Source organism: Symsagittifera roscoffensis, chromosome 6, assembly GCF_963678635.1.
Source record: "Symsagittifera roscoffensis chromosome 6, txSymRosc1.1, whole genome shotgun sequence".
Lineage (NCBI taxonomy): Eukaryota > Metazoa > Xenacoelomorpha > Acoela > Convolutidae > Symsagittifera > Symsagittifera roscoffensis.
The window spans coordinates 21,031,863-21,056,376 of record NC_087067.1 but is presented as its reverse complement, the minus strand read 5'-3'; the positions used below and the strand labels follow the sequence as shown (position 1 = coordinate 21,056,376).

At 37.4% G+C, this 24,514-nt stretch overlaps 1 protein-coding gene and 2 non-coding genes across 3 annotated transcripts in view; 2 read left to right on the top strand and 1 right to left on the bottom strand.

The window, feature by feature from the left end:
* Window positions 1–24,514, top strand: part of LOC134848523 (vigilin-like) — a 352,291-nt gene that overhangs the window by 310,820 nt on the left and 16,957 nt on the right. The window contains exons 4-16 of the mRNA XM_063866021.1: window positions 635–850; window positions 983–1,225; window positions 4,997–5,215; window positions 5,573–5,790; window positions 6,132–6,192; window positions 6,527–6,730; window positions 7,185–7,345; window positions 8,121–8,313; window positions 11,270–11,524; window positions 12,128–12,298; window positions 12,670–12,921; window positions 15,639–15,887; window positions 19,017–19,244. Coding sequence (XP_063722091.1) covers window positions 635–850; window positions 983–1,225; window positions 4,997–5,215; window positions 5,573–5,790; window positions 6,132–6,192; window positions 6,527–6,730; window positions 7,185–7,345; window positions 8,121–8,313; window positions 11,270–11,524; window positions 12,128–12,298; window positions 12,670–12,921; window positions 15,639–15,887; window positions 19,017–19,244 — 2,670 coding nt within the window. The remainder of the gene's footprint in view (window positions 1–634; window positions 851–982; window positions 1,226–4,996; window positions 5,216–5,572; window positions 5,791–6,131; window positions 6,193–6,526; window positions 6,731–7,184; window positions 7,346–8,120; window positions 8,314–11,269; window positions 11,525–12,127; window positions 12,299–12,669; window positions 12,922–15,638; window positions 15,888–19,016; window positions 19,245–24,514) is intronic.
* On the bottom strand, window positions 16,011–16,082 carry Trnaw-cca (transfer RNA tryptophan (anticodon CCA)). Its single transcript has one exon. It is a non-coding gene; the product is annotated as a tRNA-Trp (tRNA).
* Window positions 16,396–16,479, top strand: Trnay-gua (transfer RNA tyrosine (anticodon GUA)). The gene is given in 2 exon segments: window positions 16,396–16,432; window positions 16,444–16,479. It is a non-coding gene; the product is annotated as a tRNA-Tyr (tRNA).

Genomic DNA, 24,514 nt, shown 5'->3' with positions numbered 1-24,514 from the left:
GTCTGAAAAGTTTTTGGCTGAACATATTTTGCAAGATTTTTGAAATGAATAATTTATACACAAATTAGTTTTCAAAATTATAACATGCGAAATGCACGCGGGACCTGTCTATCATAGTTGCTTTTTCGAGGGACCACTCTATCATAGTAGTACCGTTATTACTTTTTTGGCTTACGTTTTTTCATGTTTGTGAGGTATCGCAATTGATGCATAGGTGCGCTTCGCCTCTGTGTATAAGTATTCTGAGAAAAATTGCTCGAAGAATTTTGTTTTTCCAGCCTTAAACTAGGCCAGTCGTGCTCATTTTGAGCACAATGAGCAAGTCAATAAGTATTTGATGTTTTTCTTAAAGTTCCAATGAAAGTATTGAGATGATATGCAAGCTTTATTTTTTTTTAGGTGCAATATGCCCAGAAAGCCACGAGTTAAATTTTTCTTAAAAATTAAAATTAAGGGTAGAAGCAAGGCTTTTTAGAACAATCTTTGCCTTTTCTATTGAGGCGAAACTTTTGATTCAGGAAAGCATCTGCTCTCTTTTTTTTAAACAAAACGAGGACCTGATACTTGAGGCTGAAACATATTTCACTCATAAAAATACTCATATGTTGGCTGTTTAAACGATCGTATGCTACAGATTCTGACGATTCCGGTAGAAGAACGAAGATATCAGGATAACAACAATGCCCATGCAAAGCAACAAATGGACGCATGTCGGCAGGCTCAGGAAGAATTCAAAGTGAAAGTGGAACTGACTCCGCACAAGGACAGATCTTTGAGTGTTATGATTGCAGGAAGGAGTGATCAAGTGCTCAAAGCACGCAAACTGCTCCTGTCGCGCATTCAAACTCAAGTTCGTAATGTTGTCCTATAATTGCTTAATTTGAGTAAGCGAACTTGAAACATCGAATATCCGAAAGCTAGTCTTGATAACTCGGAACTATTCAAGTTAGAACATTGCAGTCAATGGTGATCTTCGTTTCAGGCGAAGGAGACTATCCATGTTTCAAAAGAGTTTTATGGTGCTATCAAGGGGAAAGGTTCTTTGCGGCAGCGTGAGATTGAGGAGCAAACAGCTACTAAGCTCATCTTCCCGCCTCCGGGCTCACCGGAGGAAAACATATCAATCGAGGGAACAAGGGAGGGAATTGCCCATGCCAAACACAAGTTGGAGATCATCGTCGCCGAACTGGCCAAGAAGGCAACGGAGAAGTTCTGCATTCCAAAAGTATGTACAGTTAATCTTTTTTGATTGAAATCTCAATTTCATTCTCACAGGTGCTTAATTATCGGAATTTGAAAATTTCGAAAAATATTGTCAATACCGAGCTCGAACCAGAGTTTACACCCATATTGTTTTCTTTTGAAAGCTTTGTTTGTGGACCTATATATAAAGTATGAATTGAACTCAACATCTTGTACATATCTGGTCCTACGCATAAACAACCCCGCATGCCTTCGAAAACTGATTTGGTGGTAGCAAATCAGACCCCTAATATAATTAAGCACCTGAAAGTGACTCAAATCAAATGATATTTGAAGAGGTTGGAGGAAAGTCACACTTTACAGAGTTATAAGCAAAATTAATGTTAAGTGTAAAAGAACGAAGTGATTGTCACTGATGCAGGTCGCGTCATGATTTTTTCTCGTTTTTTCATTAGGATAAAGTCTTAAAATTTGTTCAAGCTCAAATTTGGCTTTTCGAGGTTTGACTTTTGATTTCTCTGTAAGTTCAGTTTAGTTCCTTTGTTAATAGGAACGCCAACTGCGCTATGGAACAGTTAACAGTAAAATTTCAAAGTTCACTAAAACTGTGAATGACCTGTAGATTCAAACATGGACTCTAATTTTTTAAAATCAAGAGTTATAAAATTTGAACCTAGACTTTTTTCAGGATAGCGACTTGTTTAATATAAGAACTAGATCATTTGATGTCTGATTTCCAATAGGTTGAAAATCAGTCTTGATCGGTACATTTGTTTTGTTTTGTTTGGGATTTTATTATGGTTCAATTGTCAAGGTTGTTTATCATGTCTGAAGATAAAGCGTTTGTTTCTAGACTGACTTATTGTAAGATTTTGTTTCATATCAGTGCTATTTTTCGTGTGTCAGGAACTTAACGTGATAACTTCCTTGATTCCAAAATCAATCAGGCTGTGATTGAAACAAGAGTTGAAGTGAGAGCTCGTTCTCACATTCTATCATTACCATGACACATGATTCTATACGCGATCTAACGATCTCAAAACGAACGACTTGCCATTAAGACTAAGTGCCTTGTTTGTATTGTACTTAGTGTCTTTGACTGTTGCACTTTTCCCAAGTATTATTCTCAAGGTATCGTAAGATATTTCTCAGTGAATCTTATGACATACGGCGTTTCATGCTCGTTCCTATTTGTGAGAGAACCAAATTTATCCTTAGTCTGGGCTGCAATTGAATTTCTAAACTGCATTGTTTTTCAATATTTTTTAATGTCAGGTTGATAGTTTCAAATGTTCAAGTTGGCAGCTTGAAATGTTTATTATAAAGTTGATGCAGCCGGCATTTTGTGCGATGATGTGAAATGTGCGATGAGAAATGGCGGTCTTTAGTGATTAACAATTGGAAGCATAATTTCGAAAGAAAACCAGCAGACTGTTCGTAAAACCATAATTTCGATGAAGAAATTCAAAAAAAATGAGCAATCCAAAAAAAATTTTGGAAATCGATATTTTCTCTGCAGTTTTTGTTGGTTTTTTTTCTAAAGTTATAGTCGACTTAAACTAGGTAAAACTGCAGAAAGAGAGGTACTTTTTGCTTAAAAAAATAACTTAAAAATACAGTAGATTTTAATTGATTACCACCAAAATTGTGCTGCCGTCGCGAAAATTGGTCTGAAAATTGTAAAAGTTTTTGTTTACATTGAGACAACTGTTTCGAATTTTTTTTTGGATTACAAATCACAGCTGAAAGGGCTTTGATGTGATACTAGACTTTACCACCGTCGAGCTTTCCTTGAGGTAGTTCAAATCGAGACGAAAAATATATCTTACGACATAGTTCCTTCCCACCCAGTTTTGAAAATTACGAAAGTATAAATCAATTGTAGAAAAATTTCAATTAAGTTTCAGTTATGCGCTTGTTTAATGAAAACCAATTTTTAATATTTTTGTTCGGTCTTTTTTCTTCCTTTTTGAAGGCTTATTTTTGCCAGTTTTGTTTGTGTTTCATGGTTGCTAACATCTGTTGCATCAAGTTTTCATTTTGGCTTCATTGTAAATGTGGTTGAAAAGATACGGTTTTTGTTTGCGCAAGTAAACGCATGCAATGAGCTGAAAGCATTGTGTTGGCATGGAAATTCGAAACAATATTAAGCTACCAAGTGTTAACCTACAATTATATCACTTGCCTGGGAGTTTCTAATTCACAGCATGCGAAAAACATGCTGTTTAAGCTGAATCATCCCAAATGATTTTAAAAAATTCCGGATGTGTATTGTCTAGCATCATAGATTTCTGAGGATTTTTTATGTAGTAAGTTTGAATTGAAGTAAAACATATAATTTGCTATTTTTTGTTTGAAAAAAATGTCCTGAACTTCATATAATTTATGGTCGGCAGAATCAAGGTGTCACTGACAATAAATTAAACGATTAGTCCTTTGTCTTTACTGTTTATTTTCTTTGGTATGTGTATTTTCAAATGACAGCGATAAGATTTTAAGGGGCTTTGAATTTATTGATGAGCTCTTAGCTTAGCCGCAATATGGCTGGCGTGAATGAATGAATACATACAACTAAGTTAAAGTGGATTACCATGCGTTCTATTGCCCCTGAAAGAAGCTGCCATAGATAATGAAATGACAAATACAATAGTTGACTAATCTAAACAACTGTGACGTTTAAGCGCACCTTCAAGTCTAATTTTAGAGGCGTCTCACCATTTTTGATGATTAATATTGTACATGATGCGAACGCTGTTTTTGGTTGTTATTGAAATTAGATGTAAGTCAGCCAGTATGAAAATCAATTAAAAGAAGAACTTCTTAAAACTGTTGCTCCTAAAAACTGATCGCGAAAATAAGATCCAACTAAGGAAAGCTGATTAAGGGACTAAGAGTATATTTAGCTTAGGCGTTCACTTTAAGCCTCAGATCGAGTTGTCGATCCCTGCCATGGCAATGATAGTATGCGAGGACGCGCTCTCATTTGACCTCTAGCTTCATTTGACTTCTAGCTCATTTGACCTCTAGCTTCATTTGACTTCTAGCTCATTTGACCTCTAGCTTCATTTGACTTCTAGCTCATTTGACCTCTAGCTTCATTTGACTTCTAGCTCATTTGACCTCTAGCTTCAGTTTTACCACAGCCTGACCGATTTCGGCTGCAATAGTGGTACCACGTGAAAGTTCTAGTTGCAAAAAAAGAGCTTCGCTCAGCAAACTAACTGTCTGGGTAATAATAGAAACGGACTATGCTGAGACAGGCTGGATATTTTTTGCATATGAGGCCCAAGTAAATTATTTGTCCATTTTCAATGTTGCTGGGTGGAACAAAACTTTTTTTGAAAATCTTACTGTGTTAATTTAATGGCACGTGGTTGGGAGTAAGAGAAGTTGGCAGAGCCTCTAACTTTTAAGCGAAATGTTTGTGGATCGAGTTCAAGGATGGTCCGGTTTGTTGTTTTAGGTGGTAAGACAGTTTGTTTTTGTGGCTTAGAAAACTACCTAGAATTTGCGCATATGCGTTAACTTGGATTACGTCATCATTTTATCCTTAGAGATCAGAATCTCGTACTTTGGTCATTATTTCATGAATAAATTTTTTAATAATCTCTAGACGTCTGAAAAGAAGACTAATTGAAAGTTTTCCTACATGTCATTTACTCGCAATGATTTGTCGCCAACATGCGACTCGCTACGCCAACTTACATGCAATCTTCGATCGAATAATGAACCTTCAGTCAAATAGTGAACTCTGTGTTATCTTTCGCACTTAACCTATTGATACTGTCTGCAGGTCTACCACCCGTTCATCAGTGGCGCCTTCAACCGCCAGGTGGAGCAGTGGCAAGGGGACCATGGCTGCAAAGTGAACATCCCCCCAGTCTCAGTGGACAGTGACGAGATAGTGCTGAGTGGGAACAGAGACGGAGTAGCGGCTGTGAGGAACGAGATCTACAAAGTAGTGGCCGATTTGAATAAGAATATGGGCAAGCTAGATGTCCAGATTGACAAGGTTTGTTGTTGTTAACGGATTTGGTTATTCCTAGCTAGAACGTAGTTTTTTTTACCAGGAGCCCATTAGGCAATACGAAAACAGCTACGTTAATTGTGCATCGATTTTTAAGTAAGTTTTTTTTTTTCTGTTAACTTTCGTTGTACTGTAAGCGTTCGGTGTAAAAAAAAGATTTTTTTTTTGTATAATTTGAGGTATTTTGATTTAAGATAGTGACATAGATTTAAAGGACAGCGCTAAATTACTCCAAAATTGCTTCAAGTTTTCACTGTATTTTTCAATTTTGCTTTGGCCTACACATTTGTGTGCAGACACTCATGCGAAGTTGTCCTAATTGACTTTTTAAAATGATTATAGGCTAAACACAAGTACATCATCGGCCAGAGGGGACGTGGAATCCAGGAGATCCTTGAGAAGTACAGTGTGTCTGTGGAAGTGCCTCAGCTGGACAGTTCCAGCAACAACATCACCCTCCGTGGCCAGCACCAGAACCTGGGCAAGGCTGTCTCGGACGTGTACGACAGGGCCGAGAGCTACAAACTCGAGAAGATCCACTGTCCCAACTGGCTTCATAGGTAAAGAAACTAAAGAAAGAATTGATTTGTTTCCTAAATATACGCCAGCTAACAGACATCTACTTGCCAAATACTCAAGTAAACGGAACCCGGCGTTGTTAGAGATAAAGTATGCAATTAAAGCTTCTTTTAAATCTGTTACAACTTTTATGCCACAGGCAAAATTGACTAAAGAAGAATTAAGAACGAATGGTTTGAATTAATTAAGTCATTTCAATCATTGAAAAAAAAATGTTGATCGAAACTCATTTAGATTCCTTCAGAAATAGAAGTTTATCAGCTCCGAAGGTTATGCCACGAGACTGATTCTTTCTGGATATATCTGGTTTATTTTTGTTTAGGTACTTGATTGGAAAAGACGGATCGAAGTTGCAGGAGATGCTGGGAGAGAATGTGTCCAAGGTCTGTTGACGCTGATAGCTTTTTAAATGCGAATTCATATAGACAAAACTGATACTGAAATAAGGTTTTTTTGTTCAAATTATATTTTGGTCTTTTAGATGCATTTTGAACTGAGATCAACATCCTAATAACTCATTTTAAAACATAGCAAAAAAGAGAAAAAATGGTTGAATATTTTGGTCTCCTTGTCTGTAATTCATTTTTATTGATGAAATTCGGTTAGATGAAAGTTCGTAAGAAGTGATAACTCGTAGCAGGTGGATAGCAGGGAGAGTTGGAGGGAGGGGATGGGATGGGAATGGGTAAGAAGATCCTGAGGGGCTGTTAATTGTAGGTGCACGTGGAGTTCACAGGTGACAGCATCATAGTAGATGGACAGAGGGAGGTGATGGAAGTGATCTTGCACAGACTGAAGAGTGAGGTTGACAGACTGGTGAGCGAGAAGAGCTACGAGGAGATCAAAGTCGACTCCAGGTTCCACAAACACGTCATAGGCAAGAGTGGCGCCAACATCAGACAGTTGTGTCAGGGAAAACAGGTACGACACAGCATTATTTGGAAACAGTTTCTGTGTTCTTTTATTAATTTACCACTGTTACGTAGTGGCACTTGTTGAGACAATTAAGATCAAGGTGACGTTAATTTATATTTATTTTATGTATCAACTAAAACAGAATTAAATTTTAGTTATGAATTCTTAGGCCTATTTAAGCGAGTAAAGTAGAGCTTTTTGTTCTACTATATTTTTTACGAATTTTCAACAGTATAATGCAGTTTGGGGAAAAAATGGAAAGTCTAATTATTAGCTCAAGCAGATAATTTAATTCTCTTGAGATTCGTTAACATAATAGGCGAGCCTTTTTTTCGATATGTTCAAAAGATGTTAACTTGCATTTAGAGAAAAACATGTAACTAGCATCTTTGGTGAATCTCAAAGACTAAAAAAATATTTAGTATACAGAAATAAACGAATATAATTTGTGTGGTTGTAGGTGCAGATCAAAGTACCGAATGAGATGCAGGATAGCAACATTATCCGAGTGGAGGGAAACAGGGAGGAGATGGTGTCTGTGATGGCCGAACTGAGGACACTCGTGAACCGAGTGGAGAACGAACGGTCCGAGGACGTCAAGATAGAACACAGACTACACAGGTTAGTGTGATAAGTTGAAGGTGAAAAATAAGTTCATGTGCTCAAAATTTTTAAGGAGCTGTCTCGTGAATGATATTTTCATATGAAAAGCTATTTTTGAAGTCTTGATTTGTTTGCTTGGTGTTTATAATGAATAGGATACTTCTCAGTTTAAAACTGATGTTACTCTGAGCAATTTTTCAAAAAATAGGGTACAAAAACGGGCCTAGGCCAAACATCCGATATGTCAAACATCCGCTATGACAAACACTCAAACTTATCTGATAATTATGTAATAATATGACGTTAGAATTCGAGAAACAAGACATAGTTCAATTAGCGGACTTGAAGTTAGCCGACTCTCGGTTTAAAGTGATCGGTGACCGCGCTATGAGCGCGTCGCCGTTTTTCGGCGATAACCAGCTCTAATTCTCATATGGAGTTCTACCATCTGTTGGCGAGCTCGAAACACGTTCGCGACCGCGGTGGCCCGCATTCTTTCGGCCACTACAACATATTTTAAGCGAACGGTAGAAATCGGACATTTGAAGTTTTTTCAGAAAACAAGTCAGTTTTTTTTGTTTGCTTGCGCTCATTGCTCTTCTAACTGTTAGTTGGCTATGTTTTATTGTGCACCAGTAACAGTTTGCTACCGGCAGGTTTATAATGAGCTCAGAGTAATGTTTTTGGTTCAATTATGATAGTCTGGTCGCATCTATATTTCACCCAAAGCACTTAAGGGCTTCTTAAATCTGTCAAATTGTCATGTTCTCTGTTTTCATTGTTTTGCTTGTAGGCTGATGATTGGTCAAAATGGAGAGAACATCCGGAAGTTGCGAGACGCCTACCCGGATGTGAACATCAACTTCCCAGAGAACAAGGGGGCCAGCAACTCGGTCGTGGGCAAGAGTGACTTCGTCAATGTCAGGGGACCCAAAGACCAAGTGGAGAAATGTATGCAACAGCTGAAGAAAAATGCCAAGGAACTGGTTAGTGTTCTTGTTCATAGCGAACATTATTAAGGGTCGGTGGACGTAGTTCAGACTCTTATATAGGTCATGATGATTTTTTTTTTTTCGTTTTTTCGGAAAAGTCTAAAATTTGTTCAGGCTCGAATTTACTTTTTGCGGCTTAACTTCTTTTGAATTCAGTTTGTTTGCCTTGTTCAAATGAAGGCAAACTCCACTATCGACCGACTTCTAATTTCGAAAATGGAATTTAATCATCAGATTCCCCAGCGAAGTTAACATTTTACCTATTGATGCCGTTTTTCAGTATGTGTGCAATTTAGTTTGTTTCCGGTAAATATTGAATTGTGGCTGTTTGTTTTATGCTCACGCTTTGTCGGCTTAGATGCCAAGTCACGGATTTAGCTTGTGCTGTTAGCAACTTGAATTGTAGTTGCAAGTGCAAGTGTTGTTCAACGTAGTTTTAGGGGTACTTTTAAAAATTTGTTTAAATTTTTTTTTCGACTCAACTGACGTCTGCTCAAAGAATGTCGGCTTTGTTGAAACATACGGATTTTTCGAGATCTGAAGCAATTTTCTTTGAAGGTGCAAGTGTTGTTCAATGTAGTTTCAGGGACTTGAAAATTTTTAAATTAGTTTTTTTTCGGCTGCACTTGTATCTGCTCAAACATTGTCTACTTGTTTTCCTCTTCGTTCTGTAGCTGATTTGTTATTCAAATTTCTGGCATCTTTGCCTAAATGAACTTCTATCGAGGTGGACTTACGAAAATTTTTGTTTGTATACCTTGTTTTTTTCAACGTTTTTTAATTCTTTTTCTACTTATGTTTGTGCTTGTGTTGTATCGCAAAAGATGTGAAGCTCCTTGGTGATTTAGGAAGTTTTTTCCGTTATTAATTAACCTACCCGGCTTTGGAGAGAATTTCTTCGATGCGTGGACTTACACTGAAACACGAAATGTAAAAATTGAGCCACTATAGTTTATAACTTCTTTGTCACAATTGGACCCAACTATGTTTGAAAAAAAAAACCTAATGAGTCAGCGTGCCAATTTTTTTCAAATTGAAACCAGATTTTATGAATAAGATGTAACAAGAATGCTTGTATCAGGGCGAAGCATCAGGGCTCGTATCAAGGCGGATTTTTAAGGTCTATTGAGCAGTGATAACATGAAAAAATTAAATGTAAAAAAGATGAAATGAATTTTTTTTTAATTTGAGATTTATTTTGTGGAAATTATCCCCCCACACGCCATATAAAATGTAAAGTGATATATTTTGCTCCTTGTAACGAATCAATTATGGCAAATAAGCTTCCTTCAACCAATTTGGAACGATTTCTGAGACATATTAAATCTCCGCTGACGCGTTAATAGCGCGAAATATATCGCGGGTTAATTGTCCCAAATTGGCAATCTTTAAAACCCCATAACTTTACGAAAAATGATCACAGGTAAAATATCTTTTCAAATTTAAGCTCAGAACAACAATTCCTTTTGAATGATATAGAAAATTCTCGTCAAAAATGTTCAGTTAAAAAGTCGAAATTTGCCTGAAGAAAAGAATACATCCCGAGCACAAATATTTTATTACTTTCGTTACGAAAGTCGGGAAAATAACAAGAAGAAAAGCACAGAATAATTTGACCAGAATAGCAAGTAGCACAGAAATGTTGACAACCTTGATAAAGTATTTCCTTTGTTTAATCAGCGTAGTCAAAGCATTTTTTGCTACTTCAGTAGAAAAAAAAACTGAAAAATGTAGCAATTTTTTATTTCAGTGAGCAGCGAATGAGTTGATTAAAAACTGCAATTTGAGATGATAGCAACCGAAATAGTTTTAAAATAGAAATTGGATTAAATTGAGAGTTAATTCTCTCATGCTGTGAGTACAGTCTCTCATTCTTATCGGTCAAAAAAGAGTAATAAATAAAATTTATAATTGAAAATAAAAGGCTTGATATAATATTTGATAGTCATAAGATAAATATTAAGTGAGATAAATAGTAAACGGAATAAAAAGTTTACCTTCTGATCCAGTTTTCTCAAGTTGCGTTAATGTTATTAAAAAGCGACAATCATAAATCGTTCTAGAAATTCAAAGAGCTCAAAGGGATTTGAAATTCAAAACATGAGATTTTTTCAACAAAGTCAGTGTTTTTTTTATGTTTACTTGCGTTCATTACTCTTTTCCAATCTTCGATTGGCTATGTTTTTTGAAACTTTTTCACTTTTCTCGAAAACTTTTCTGCCAGATCCAAGAATAAAGGTTCAACTGGTAGAACAGATGGTAGGAAGTTTGTCTGCATAAGCAGCAGCACCCCAGTTTTTGTATTTAAATGGTTTCCGGCTTATTTTGAAAGTCCATTTTTGAAACTTTGACCGTTTTCGGGAAACTTCTCACTTCCCGAAAAAAAGCTTGTAAATCTGAGATTGATGAGTTCAATCAGTGTTTACTCCTCAATGAACGCCAGTAAACATAAAAAAAACACTGACTTTGTTGAAACAATCTCATGTTTTGAATTTCAAAGAAAAAAAACAGATGCCATTTGAGCTCTTTAAATTTCTAGAACGATTTATGATTGGCGTTTTTTAATAACCTTAACCCAAGCACTTTTGTGCGAGTATTCTCTGCGCGAACCCAGTTTTTGGTGGAAAAAATTATGGTCTGAGAAATATCCAATTTTAGAATTTTACCCTTTTTTGGAAACGTTTTGATGTGGTAGGTTGAATTAAAAGGTGCTAGAAATTTTTAAAAGCACTTTCAGAAAAATTTTAATGCAGTTTCATTTTGATACTTTTTGAAAATTACGATTACCCTTCGAAAAAGTACTAATATATCTAAAATATTTCAAACTTGTATCTCTAGCTTTAGCTGGGCTCCTAGTTTTAGTTTTAAGGGTTATTCATTCAACGCTTCGCCAATTAAGATCCTGTACAATTTACAAAAATTTGCTGATACGAGCTTGATTTGTTCGTAGGCTGAGAACAACTATGAGTTATCGGTGTCAGTGTGCAAGAAGTACCACAAGAACATTATCGGCAGAGAGGGCGCAACCATCAACCAGATCCGAAAGGACGCCAACGTGCGCATTGAGATGCCCCCTGTGCAGGATAGTGGAAGGGGAGGCGGAGGGATGTCTGGTGGGGGAGACAGTGACGCCATCCGCATCATAGGCAGACGAGAGAATGTTGAGAAGGCAAAGAAAAAGATACTGGAAATTGAGAGTCAACAGGTAAAGGAAAAGCATATAAAAATAATTTCACTTTGATCCATTACATAAAATAGATCAACTAAAGTTGCATAGTTTTCCTGTTCATTTTTAGAAAATCATAGAAACATTGGAAATTATGTAACTGCAGCAAGGTTGAGTCCCTTTTTTACCGGTTCTAAATTTGTTGCCTTTGAAATGTTTAGTTTGCCATGTGTAATGTCTCAATGTGGATGATTTTAGGCCATACTCGCTGATGCGGCTGTGAGTGTCTATTAATTCCCTCCCTCCTATCTGTTGTGCTTCTACTCTAAGTTAAATGCATACATTATATAGTTAAGGATCTATTTATTAATCCCCCTGTATCATCCATTATGCGTTTTCGTCGTCGTGCCCTATAAAAGACATATTCAACCGTGACCAGTGATGCGTGCCCAGCAATCGTCTGATTGCGGGTTCAAATAGCAAGCTCTTAAGTAAGCCATAGCTTATTTCTGGTTCAATGGGTAATCATCGCGTTCGGTCTCCGTCTGGTTAGCTAAAAAAAAACGTTTAAATAGAGGGGAGATTGTTGAAGAGATCCATTGTTTCATCCGGGTGACGTTGTGACTGTTTTTGTGTTTGCAGGCAAATATCATAGAGAGAAGCATTGACATTCCATTCAGACAGCACAAGGCTCTAATTGGCAAGGCAGGCGCGCACATCAAGGCCATCGTGAACGAATGTGGCAGTGACGTCACCGTCCACTTCCCACAGGACGGAACCAACCAAGTCCAGATCAGAGGCGACCGCAAAGAGGTATGGTCATGAGATACTAGAACAAGGATATCAGTTGAACTGCTAGTAGCACTGGCTGTTCCGACCACAGTAATCAATGTTTACACTTGCGAAGCCAGTGCATTATTTATAGAGGAATTAAAATCCCTCAATACCATTGTTGTACATCTATGATTGTAGTTTGTGGCGTCTGATTTTTAACATGGAAAAAGAGGAAGAAATGGGTATTTGAATTCGTTTGGCTGGTTTCTGCCAATAGAAAGCTATTTGAGCGGCTGATTATACAGATGGTTATGTAGAATTTCAATTTAAGAAAGCATTCATTTGTTAGGCTGTTAGATTTTTTTTTAAATGTGGTCCAAATTTTTGAGCTCTAATTTGTTATTCGATAGGTCGAGAAAGTTGTGAAGCGACTAGAAGACGAGGCGAACAAGATCTGCGAGGCCACTGAGGACTTGCAAGTGAAGCAGGAGATGCACCGCTTCCTCATTGGACGAGAGGGCAGCTACGTAAGGAAGTTGCAGGAAGAGTCGGGAGGGTGCGCTATTCTGTTCGATAACAACTCTGAGGTCATCACACTCGCGGGGTCGAAGGAGGCCATTGCAAAAGCAAAGAAACTGATATCGGCTAGAGTACAGCAGCTGGTAGGTCGATTTGTACCTTTGCATGAAAAAAGAGGCCTCTCGAATCCTCTAAATATGAGCCTCATTTATACACATTAACCTTTGGTTAACCGTTGCTGATGAGGACAAAATGTGTTTATAGTGTTGTAAGAAATATGGATCAAGTATGATAGACGGGTCCTTAATAGTAATGGAGTCCTTACAGAAAATTAACCTTCAAAAGTGCTATAGACAGAAGAAGAGTTTTTATTAAGAGTCAATGAACGCAGTAAAGACTTTTGTTAAGAGTAATGAACGTGGTGAGTACTCTTATAAAGGTCTTGATTTTTTTCAGGAGAAAGTATTTAAATTTGTCCACGCTCAATGTTGATTTTTTTGGGGTTTGACTTGTGATTTCTTTTTAAGTTTAATGCATTTTCATTGTTAAAATGAAGGCAAACTCCGCTATCGAACATGAAAGTAGTAAAGGTTTACGAAAAACGTGATCGACTTCTAGTTTCGAACGTAGATTTTAGTTTTCAGATTTCTCAGCTGAATAAAGTAGAACCCGTTTTTACAGATGCGAGCGTAGAGCGTAGTGTAATAGGTGCCGGTTTTGGTGGAACTTTATGGCTGTTTGATAGCTTCTGCGTTGACATTCGATAAGTAATAAGTTGAAGCATTTAATTTATCGAATTAACCGAAAGAAGCGATTTATTTCAAACAACAGTGTTGCTGTTTGTTTCAAACAACAGTACAATAAAAAACTGCATTTCAGAAGTTTTTCAACTCAAATTATCTCGCAATTTTTTAAATGCATGATTTTGGGCTTTTTGCTTTCCTATTTGTTGCATCCGAAGTTAGCTCGTGTCTACTTGTATTTGGTGCAATTTTTGCATGATACTATTAGCAATTTATTAAGAGTCGATGAATTTAGTTCAGACTCTATCTAGATCGTTATGATTTTTTTTGTTTTTCAGGAAAGGTCTTCAAATTCTCTGAAGATTTCAGAAGTGCATTCACACATATTAATGCATTTATGATTGCTCTTATGAATATGTTCACTTTAGTTAAATTCAATTTCCTTTGCTTGCAAAATTCACTCTCGGATTACGAAAGAATAAATGGTGCAAAAACGTGATCGATTTCTAGTTTCGCAAGTGGAATTTAACTTTTAAATTTCCCAGCGGAATTAAAATTCACCTAACACTCATGGTTTCTCAAATTGAATTAAGTTTATCATAAAAGTGTCAATCATAAATTATTCTAGAAATTCAAAGAGCTTTAAGGCCATCTATTTTCTCGGAAAAAAAAAGACGAGGTTTTTTAAAAACAAATCAGTTTTTTTCTGTTTACTCGCGTTTAGTGAATTTTTTCCAAGTGTCTGTTGGTTATTTTTAAGCGTCAATGAACGTAGTTTAGGCTCTTATGTAGGTCGCAATGATTTTTTTTCATGTTGTTTTTCAGGAAGGTCTTAAAATTTGTTCTCGCTCAGATTTGATTTTTCCTTGTTTCACTGTTTTTTTTATGTTCAAATTATTTCCCATGTTAAATTGAAAACAAACTCCGCTATCTACCATGAAAAATGTAAAGGTCTCGAAAAACGTGATCGACTTCTTGTTTCGAAAGTGGAATTAATTATTAGATTTCCCTGCGAAACAAAAATTTTACCAATTGATCCAGTTTTCTTAAATTGGACTAATTTCATCAAAAATTTTACCAATGATCTCGTGAAAGTCAAAGCTTTAAGTGCATGTATTTTTTCTTTACATTAAAATTGAAATTTTACTTTTCATTTTTCTTTTCGAGCTGCTTTTCTTTTCCGCTGGTCATGTTTTGAAATTGAAATTCAAAGGTGGGGAAAGTGGGTACTACTATGATAGAGTAAAGCATGTAATAATTTTGGGTCCTTCGAAAAAGCATGTAATAATTTTGAAAACTAATTTGTGTATACATTATTCATTTCAAATATCTCGCGAAATATGTTGAGTCAGAAACTTCTCAGATTAAAAATTGTAATTACTACATCAAGAAATTTGCTCACTTCAAATTATTTTACAGTTTAACAACCATAATTGGATAAACTTATTTTTGTCATCAAAACATAAAATTTGTTTGAAAATATACTGCGTTATCTTTCTGAATGGCGAAATCATAATTATTAAACAATTTGAGAGCTCTAGGTGTCTTATTTTCAAGGTACCACTTCATCATAGTAGTACCAAACTGACAACATCTAAGTGTTGATGACAAATAAGTCAACCCAATTATGGTTGTTAAAATAAGTTGAAGCGAGCATATTTCTTGGCAAGGCGCCTTGGCTCTTTTTCCTTTTCCCCCCACCTGCAATTTTTTACAGGTAAATTTGTTGACCACATTGTCCGATTGTTATGAAAATATACATACAGACCAATAAGGCCACGACAAGTATATTTGGTCTTCATACTCAAACTCGCAAAACCACTCGTTACACTAATAAGTTGAAACTGGCGTGAGGTGGGGGGGGGGGGGGGGGAAGGAAAAAGAGCCGGCGCCTTTTTGAACGTGGATGTCGTAAATTTATACCAAAGGGCGGACCCTTTGGAAAAATTTGGCAACCAGAATTGAGCAGAAAATTTTGCAACCAGAATTGGCAACCCCCCTTCGACACGCTACTGATTATAGTAGTTAGTACCCGACTACTCACTTGTACAAAACAGCAAAATCAAAGTCTGGTGAATCAAAACAAAATGTTCCTTATTTGAATGTTTGTGTTTAAGGAAAGTACAGTGGAAAGCGAGATGGAGATAGAGCCGAGACTCCACCGCTACTTCATGCAGAACAACCGCAGAGTGTTGGGTCAGGTGATGGACGAGTGTGGGGGAGTGCAGATCAGTTTCCCCCCTCTCGTCTCCAACCCCACCCCCACCAACCCCCAGTCAGCAACTGTCAAAGTGAAGGGACCGGCCGAGTATGTGACACTGGCCAAGACTCGTCTCGCCGAGATCGTAGAGGATGTCAAAAACCAGGTTGGTTTTTTCTTGTTTGACTTGGATTTCAAGTAACGTAACGTAGGATCTCAAAACAAAAGTATCTGATACATCTATCTGATCAACATTCAACAAATCGTTGAAAAAGAAATAAAAACTAACTGACCCCGACGTGATTCGAACACGCAACCTTCTGATCTGGAGTCAGACGCGCTACCGTTGCGCCACGGAGTCGTTGTCGTTGACGGCTTTGCTCATGCTATGTTCTATCAAAGCTTTGTTATTTTGGCTTTTACATGTGCTGCAGTGTATGTATTGAATTGAATTCTGCAAGCTAAGTTTAAACTTGAAGAATGAAAATATCTTTCTGCCTAAACTCAGGTTGTAATATTAAAGTCAATAGATACGGATAAAATCTGAACGTTGATAGATACGTCGTTAAAATCTGAACCAACAAAGCCTTGATGGAATATGGAATATGATAAGAGCAAAGCAACACCTTTTCTGGTAACTTGTTATTATGTGCATAGAATTATTTGGTAATTATCCGCCGATAGCTCAGTTGGTAGAGCGGAGGACTGTAGAGAGTACTGTGATCCTTAGGTCCCTGGTTCGAGTCCGGGTCGGCGGAAAATATCTTTTGCATTTCTCAACTTTTTTCTACAACAAATTGAAACATAAATTATTTTGCGGTACTACTATGATAGAGTGGTCCCTCGAAAAAGCAACTATGATAGACAGGTCCCGAATGCATTTCGCATGTTATAATTTTGAAAACTAATTTGTGTATAAATTATGCATTTCAAAAATCTTGCAAAACATGTTCAGCCAGAAACTTTTCAGATTGAAAATTGTAATCATTTTTGTTTATGTATTGAAATTTGCTCGCTTTACTTTATTTTACGGTTTAACAACCAGATAATTGGGTTGACTTATTTGTCATCAAAACCCACTATTGGCGGTTTTTTTTAAATTTTCAACCTTAAAATGGTGAGGGGGAGGTTTTACGAGGTAACAAAACATGAAATTTGTTTGAAAATATACTGCGACATATTTCTGAAAGGCGTAGTCATAATTATTAAACGATTAGAGAGCTCTAGGTGTCTTATTCTCAAGGGACCTGGTTATTTTCAAGGGACCACTATCATAGTAGTACCTATTTTAGTAGTAGTACCTATGTTAGTGGTCAACTAACAAATTAAAAAAAGAAAATTCTTATTTGCAGGCAATTAAATTGAAAGATATCACTAGATATCTTTCTGAATCAATTGAATTGGACAAAGAGGTCTTTATTAATCAGTTCAATCTTTCTTCTACGAGCGAATGTTTTAAGCTCCTCAAAACTCTCGGTTATAATTCTGCCCTTCCATCCATCATGTATCACGGCAATATTTCCTTGACAACTGAACTCGAAAAAGCTACTGGATTCAACAAGTTCTTCGCTTCAGTTTTCAATGACCAAGAAATGTTCACACTGCCAGACTTGTTCTCCAATGTTTCGATTTGTTTAAACGATCTTAACTTATCATTACCTGATATTGAATCATTTTTGAATTACTGTCCTGACACTAGTAATACTGGTCCGGATAATATTCCCTCTTTCGTGTTATCTCACTGCTCTGATATCATATCACCCCTCGTTTACGATTTATATGCCTGGATATTGAAACACAAAAACTGGCCTAGTCAGTGGAAAACTTCTTTTGTTACCCCTTTATACAAATCTGATGCTCGCAATGACATTACTAACTACAGACCAATTAGTATTTTACCACGAATTTCCCTTATCCTGGAAAGAATTCTTTTCAACTTTATTTATCCAAAAGTTAGACATCTAATCAAACGTCAGCAACATGGTTTCATGAAGTCGCGCAGTACTATCAGCCAATTGATCATCTATCTCGACTCAATTTATTCTTCCTGCGATAAAAATTCTCCTGGACTAGCCATTTACTTTGATGTGAGAAAAGCTTTTGATTCAGTACCGCATCATTTGTTACTTGCTATACTTGTTATACTCGGCTTTGATTTTGAATTTCTCCAGTTGTTTGAATCTTATCTGACAAACCGGTATCAATGTGTGCTAATAAATCAATCAATTTCGTCTCCTCTGCCAGTTACCTCGGGCGTTCCTCAGGGGAGTGTTCTCGGCCCACTTCTGTTTATTTTATTTATAAATGATATGACCGATGATGTGTTAAATAGTGAATTTTATCTATTTGCAGACGACCTGAAGATTTATAGCTCATCTGCTCCATCATTAGTTCAAAAAGATATCGATTCTCTTTTTAATTGGTCAACTAACAATCACTTACAGTTTCATTCTGCCAAATGTAAAGTTCTGAACTTTGGTGGTTATGATGATTCTATCCAATTCTTGCTCGGATCAGACATCTTACCATTTGTTGATGAAATTAAAGATCTTGGTATCATAGTCTCCAACAATCTTTCCTGGAAATCCCATCTGAATACTAAGTTGATAAAATGTTCCAGATTGTTTTATTTTCTGAAACGAAATATTCCTTTCTCGGTATCCTGCAGTCGAAAAAAGTTACTTTACAATACTCTCATTCTGTCAATCTTACTTTACGGTGCTCCTGCATGGTGCCCTTCTTTGACACTATTACATCAGCTTGAACTGTTCCAGTACAAAGTTCTAAGATGGATCAAGAAATGTTCATCGTATGTTTCAGGGCTACTAAATCTGAATATGCTTCCAATTAGCTATGTATTGATTAGAGTTGAAATTCTTCTACTTTGGAAGCTCCATAACAATGTTATTGATGTTGACTGCAAAAGTGCAACCAGCTCGCTTCCTACGCGTTCCGCTACGAGTGGCCTATTCGTCATACCGAACACGAGGAAATTGAAAACTGACGATAACTTCTTTGTACGAGCTCCCCGTGCTGCCAATGAACTTCTGCGTCTGAAAATTATATCTTTCGACATGCCCCTGGGAATGTTCAAATCAAAACTGAATAAATTTTTACTGCTTAAAACTTCAACTTTGTTTGATATAAACAGATCATGCACATTCTTTGTCAAATGTTTTTGTAAAAATTGTCGATCGTAAGTTCATTCAATATTTATATTAACCCTGTATCCACCAATGGAATTAAAGTCTTTTACTACTACTACTACTACTACTATTTTGCTGTTTTTCTACAGACTTGGGATTACATTGAAATTGAGCCGATGCATCATCGAACTATCCTGGGCAAGAGTGGATCGAACGTACAGCTGATTGAGAACGAATTGAACGTGAGAATTAAGTTCCCGGACCAGCAGGGTGGTGGCGGCCGCTCACAGCAGGGAGACTCACCCATCCACAATGCTCAACTGAATGCTCTGGCTCTCGCAGGCGGATCCAAACCTCCTCCTCAACAACCCAATCAGGTTTGCCTCGTCTGTAGTTTGACAGATAGGAGCTCTTTTCTTTTCCACTCCCCCCCCCTTCCGACACCTTTGAATTTCCGACACTTTTGACACTCTTTTGTCATAATGCATTGAAAGGAGCAAGTTAACATCCTCCCCCCCCCCCCCCCCCCCCCCAAATCCATTTAGGGGGAGGATGTTAACTTGATCCTCCAAGTTAACATCCTTCCCCCAAAGCCGGGAGGGAGGAATGTTGTTAACTTGATCCCATTGAAACTTGGCATGATGAACAAAACTAACAAGTGTGAATAAACTTGTTCGGCTCTTTTCCTCTCCACCTGCTACGGATTTTCGCCAAAAGATAGAATATTGGCGCCTTTAGAAAACTTTTAAGGTTGGTCAACCGAAAATGAATACGCCGACGCCCCCCTCCCCGCTGTTCATGCGAATCGCAGAGGAGCTGTCAGTAATAAAGAGTTAAGATGTACCACTGGTAACTATTGTATCTAACTAAAGTTGAAAGAGAATAAAAGTATTGGTTGAATTAAAACCGACTGTAGTCTAAAAAGAGCAACTAGTGAGTCGAAGTCCACTGGACTTCATAGAGTTAACATTGACTGGTACGTAATTAGGTAAAAGAGGTCAAGGTTATAACATACTAAAAATACTGAATCACAACATTCCCCAGTGCACAAAAATTAATATCTGCCCGCTCAACGATGTAGCCAATATCACACATATACTCCATCTCCCCTCGCTCCACCAGGGCCAAAGAAGAAACAAAACGTAACCGCATTTAGCACCAATGGATTTTTACAGAGAGTACAAGTTACAATGGAGGTAATTATATGGTAATATATACATGCTACTTACAGGTTTACACAGATATCAACAACTGAATGTACAAAATGATATGTACAATTGGGGTTATGTGGCATTTGTACAATTAAAGAAGACTAACTAACTCACTAACTAGGTAAATACTAAAAAAAAGTTCTGGGTATCCAATGGATAAAAGCTAAATCAAATACGTAACATGTCATGTTACCACAGTTTAAAAGTTTTCGGAGTTTGAGACCGTAGAGTTGTATCTAGTATGGAAATTATCTGCTTCTATTCTTACATCGGTATCGATGCCCGAGGATATGTCACTAACGTTGTCATCCTGAGTATTACTGGTAACTTCTACCAATGGTGACGATACCCATGCGGTCCTTGTCGCCTGAGAGGAAGGTGTTGAGAGTTCGTCTTGAGTGGTTTCAGCAACCAAAATCGTATGAATGACGTGGGATCTCGTCAATGGGTGTAAGATAATCCGAGGGGGACGTCGTACAGAATGAAGGAATTTGTTTCGGACTCTTTGCACCGGAAAACGTAATAAGCGGTTCGTCATCGGAGTCTACTGCACTAATGGTCTCCGTACCGAGCGTCACTTGGTCGATAAACCGTCTATCGCCATAGAATTTCGGGGGGCCTGGGTTTCTTCTTACACGATGTTTTGAAGATATCGGGGTTTTTGGTGTCTCCACTGTCTTCTCCGGAGAGCTATCCACTCGAATTGGGTCGTCGCTTGTGCCCGTTGGTATATTGAATGTTGTCTCAGTGTTTGTCTGGCTTTGTATGGTACTCCTTGGTTGATCTAAATTACTATGAAGGTTAACAGTTGGTGTATTATATACAATTTCCGATTCCGTACCCAAGTAGTCGTCAATGACTTTATCCCAAAGGTCTAACGCTAACGACGAATTTAGATTATTATAGTCGAATTTTGAACCTTTCGAGGTCGTGAAGAATGATCTCCTCTTTTTGCTTGAATTTCCACCCGTTGGTGTGAAAGTCATCGAAGGGCCTCCTATATTTGAGTCTCGTCTCTTGGAAGGGGAGTTTCTTTTTCGCTTGCCTGCTAAATCATTACTATTAATTAGCGCTTTCGGTCTTGCCGTGAAGGTCTTAGGAGCTGCCGGTTGGGTTTTGTTAAAAGCTAAGTCCGATTTTCTTATCACATGTCCGTTATCTAATGTGACCGTATGTTTCGTGTCTGACAAAGGTTTACTCCCCAGTGGTTTAAAATAAGGTTCTCCTTCCCTCCTGTTAACTGTTTTCCTAAACCAGTTACCTCCTTGGCTGAAGGGATTCGACAGTGGGGCTCGCTGAAGATTTCGATCTACTTTGTCAGCGGGGTCGCTCTCATAGCCTCTTTTCTCAATTGTTCTGTCTTCCAAGTAGCCATCTTCGAACGCGTCATCAGCCCCCCAGTCTTGTGCTCTGTCCTTCGTTATGATTGATTTCCCCTTATCTAAACTAATTGCGTGAGAGACCAAAGATTTCCAGAACGTATTGGGAGATCTATTAAAATGTTTTGAGAAAGGAGAGCATCCAATGGATGATTGTTTCGTCGAGCGTATGTTCCAAATAATTTTATCAATAGCCGTATTTAAGGATGGTTTTGGATCGTTGAACGACATTGCCAGAAGCTTAGCTTTGACCGTGTAAATGAGTCTTTCTACTACTCCATTGGATCTATGATCGCCAACCGTACATAGAATTAGATTAATGTTGTTCTTCTCACAGAAGTTTCTAAAATCAAACGAAGTAAAACATGACCCATGGTCGGCTCTAATGGACTTTGGAAATCCGTGAAGATGGCAGTAATCTGTCATGAAGGTTAAAATTGAAGAAGTCGAAGTGTTGTTTACTACCTTCGCAGACGGAAACTTGGAAAAGCGGTCAATGCATAACAAAAGGTATTTTGCGTTACCCCAGCTCTTGTCCAATGGGCCGGCAAAGTCTAAATCTACTTCTTCATTTGGTTCGGTCAGGTTCGGTAATTTCTCAGTCTTGTTCGTCCCTAGTAACACTTTTAGGTTCTTACCGGCCATTATGCACTGAGTGTAATTCTTTCCATGATGGTATATCTCTCTGTGTAAGTGTGGCCACCAAATGTTTTCTGCCAAGGCTTTCATCCCAAACTGCCCTGGATGAGTCTCGTGAAGGAGTGACAGGAAAGGTGATCGTAATGCAGCCGGCACTATCAGTTTGTTATCGTTGAATAACAGCCCTTCTTTCACATGTATATCCCTCTGGAAGTTCTTTAAATAGGCTCCGAATTTGTCCAATGGTTTGCCTTCGTGTACCGCCTTCTTTACTTCCTTGAGGATTTTGTCTTCGTCCGTCATGAGTTTAATCAGCTTATTCGAACAATGATCTGATAGTGATAACGGGTTGTCTGGCAATCTGAGATCTCCCTTGTATTTGGCCAACAGTTTTTTGTGTAGGTATGACATTATGTCGTTATTAAAATTCAAGAAGATTCCTTTCTTTTCTGCCCTGAGGGAAATTTTTAACACGTTGACCGATGTAATAAATTCTTGTAATTGTTTTTCTTGATCTGAATTTAATGACTGATTGATTAATAATACTGATTGGGCAAGAAAGAATAAAAAAGTATGATAGGTAAAAATAATCGAAATCAAATTTTGATAAGTTTAAAGGAACACAACCGCTTGTGCAAGACTCTGAACGCGAGTGATAGGAATTACAAATTCTGATAGTGTAGTTTACGTAATTCAGAATATTCGAGAAGAACGACCGTTGGATGCTTTGTGATAAATCTTTCCTTCCACCCATTGGATTATTACAATCCAAGTTACTAATCGTATTTACATCCAATGGATAATACACTTCGTTCTTTTTACAATTATTCTTTTTACAATCGTTATTTACAGAGAGGTTTTCTACAATCTTTTGTACTGTCGCCACTACAAATTCGCTATCGTAGTGTGATGTAGGGAGTGCTTTACCTGAAGGTAGTCTCGACAATAAATCTGTAAATCCCGTTTCTTTTCCCGGAATGTGCTTGATCTTAAAATTAAATGGTAACAGTCGATTTACCCAACGGGTTAATCTGCTATGCATAGTTTTGTTGCTCTGGTTTGCATTTAATGCTGATAATAATGCCTTATGGTCCGTCACAATTTCAAATTCGGCACCATACAAGTAATTTTTAAAATGTTCTGTAGCCCAGACTACTCCCAACAATTCAAGTTCGTTTGTAGAATATTTACTTTCGTGGTTGTTCAAAAATCGGGAGGCGAATGCTATTGTTACCCAATTTTCTCCATTCCATTGTTCTAGGGTAGCTCCTAAGCCGTTATGGGAAGCGTCTGTCTTTAGTCTTGACATCCTTTTTATGTCGAAGTGGTTGTTCTCTGTTATCTTCACTATCTGTTGTTTTAGTTCTTCAAATGCTTTAGTATGCTCGTCATTCCATTGGTAGACTGATTTCTTCACAAGAAGTGGTCGTAGGGGGGAACTTAGGGCGGACAAATTCGGGACGAATTTCATATATTGATTGATCGATCCAAAGAAAGACCTAAGTTCAGATATGTTTTTGGGGTTTGGTAGGTTTTTAATCGAATCTGACTTTTCCACCAATGGTTTCACGCCCGATTTTGATATCTTGAAACCTAGCCACTCTATTTCTTTTTGGAAGAATGCACATTTCTCCCATTTTACCGCCATGTTCTTGTTGTCCAAAATGTTTAAAATGTTTGTTAGTATCGCTTTGTGTTCATTTAATGAACCTTTCGAAGCTATTAAAATGTCGTCGGTATAACAATTGGTAAAAGGAATGTCTTTCAATAAAGAATCCATTACCCTCTGGAATTCGTTTGGCATATCGCCCAATCCGTAAAATCCAGTTAAAAACCTATAGGTTCCAGTGGTTTCGCCCCCACGATACTAAAGTTACACTGTTTGCTAGTGTCTGTGCATAATTGTAGTTGGCTGTATGCGTTCTTTAGATCTAGATTACTAAACCAAACTTCCCCTGACTCTTTGCTTGACAGTTGAAGAGCAATATTATCGATCAGTTCATGTATGTTTGGCATCTGGTACTTGTTCTTGAATATCTGATTATTTAATAGTTTCGAATCTAATGCCAACTTGATGCTACCGTCTTTTTTTCTTGTAATCACAATTGGGCTTATAAAACAATCTTCATCGCATTTGTTCAACTTTATGATATGCCCCTCTTTTTCCATTCTATTTAGTTCCGTTTTTACGTTATCGAGTAGATGTAAGGGAACTCTTCTACCTTTGGTTTGGATAGGTTTGAATGGGGAATGGAAATGAGTAACTTTTCTGTCCGAAGATATTTTTCCCACTCTGTTAAATAGCCCTTTGTACCTAACATAGGCGCTACGCGCAATACACCGAAGGCATAGAAACTGAAGCAAAAACCAAACAACTTGAACAACTAATAATTGAATAATAACAGTTCTAGAACAAAA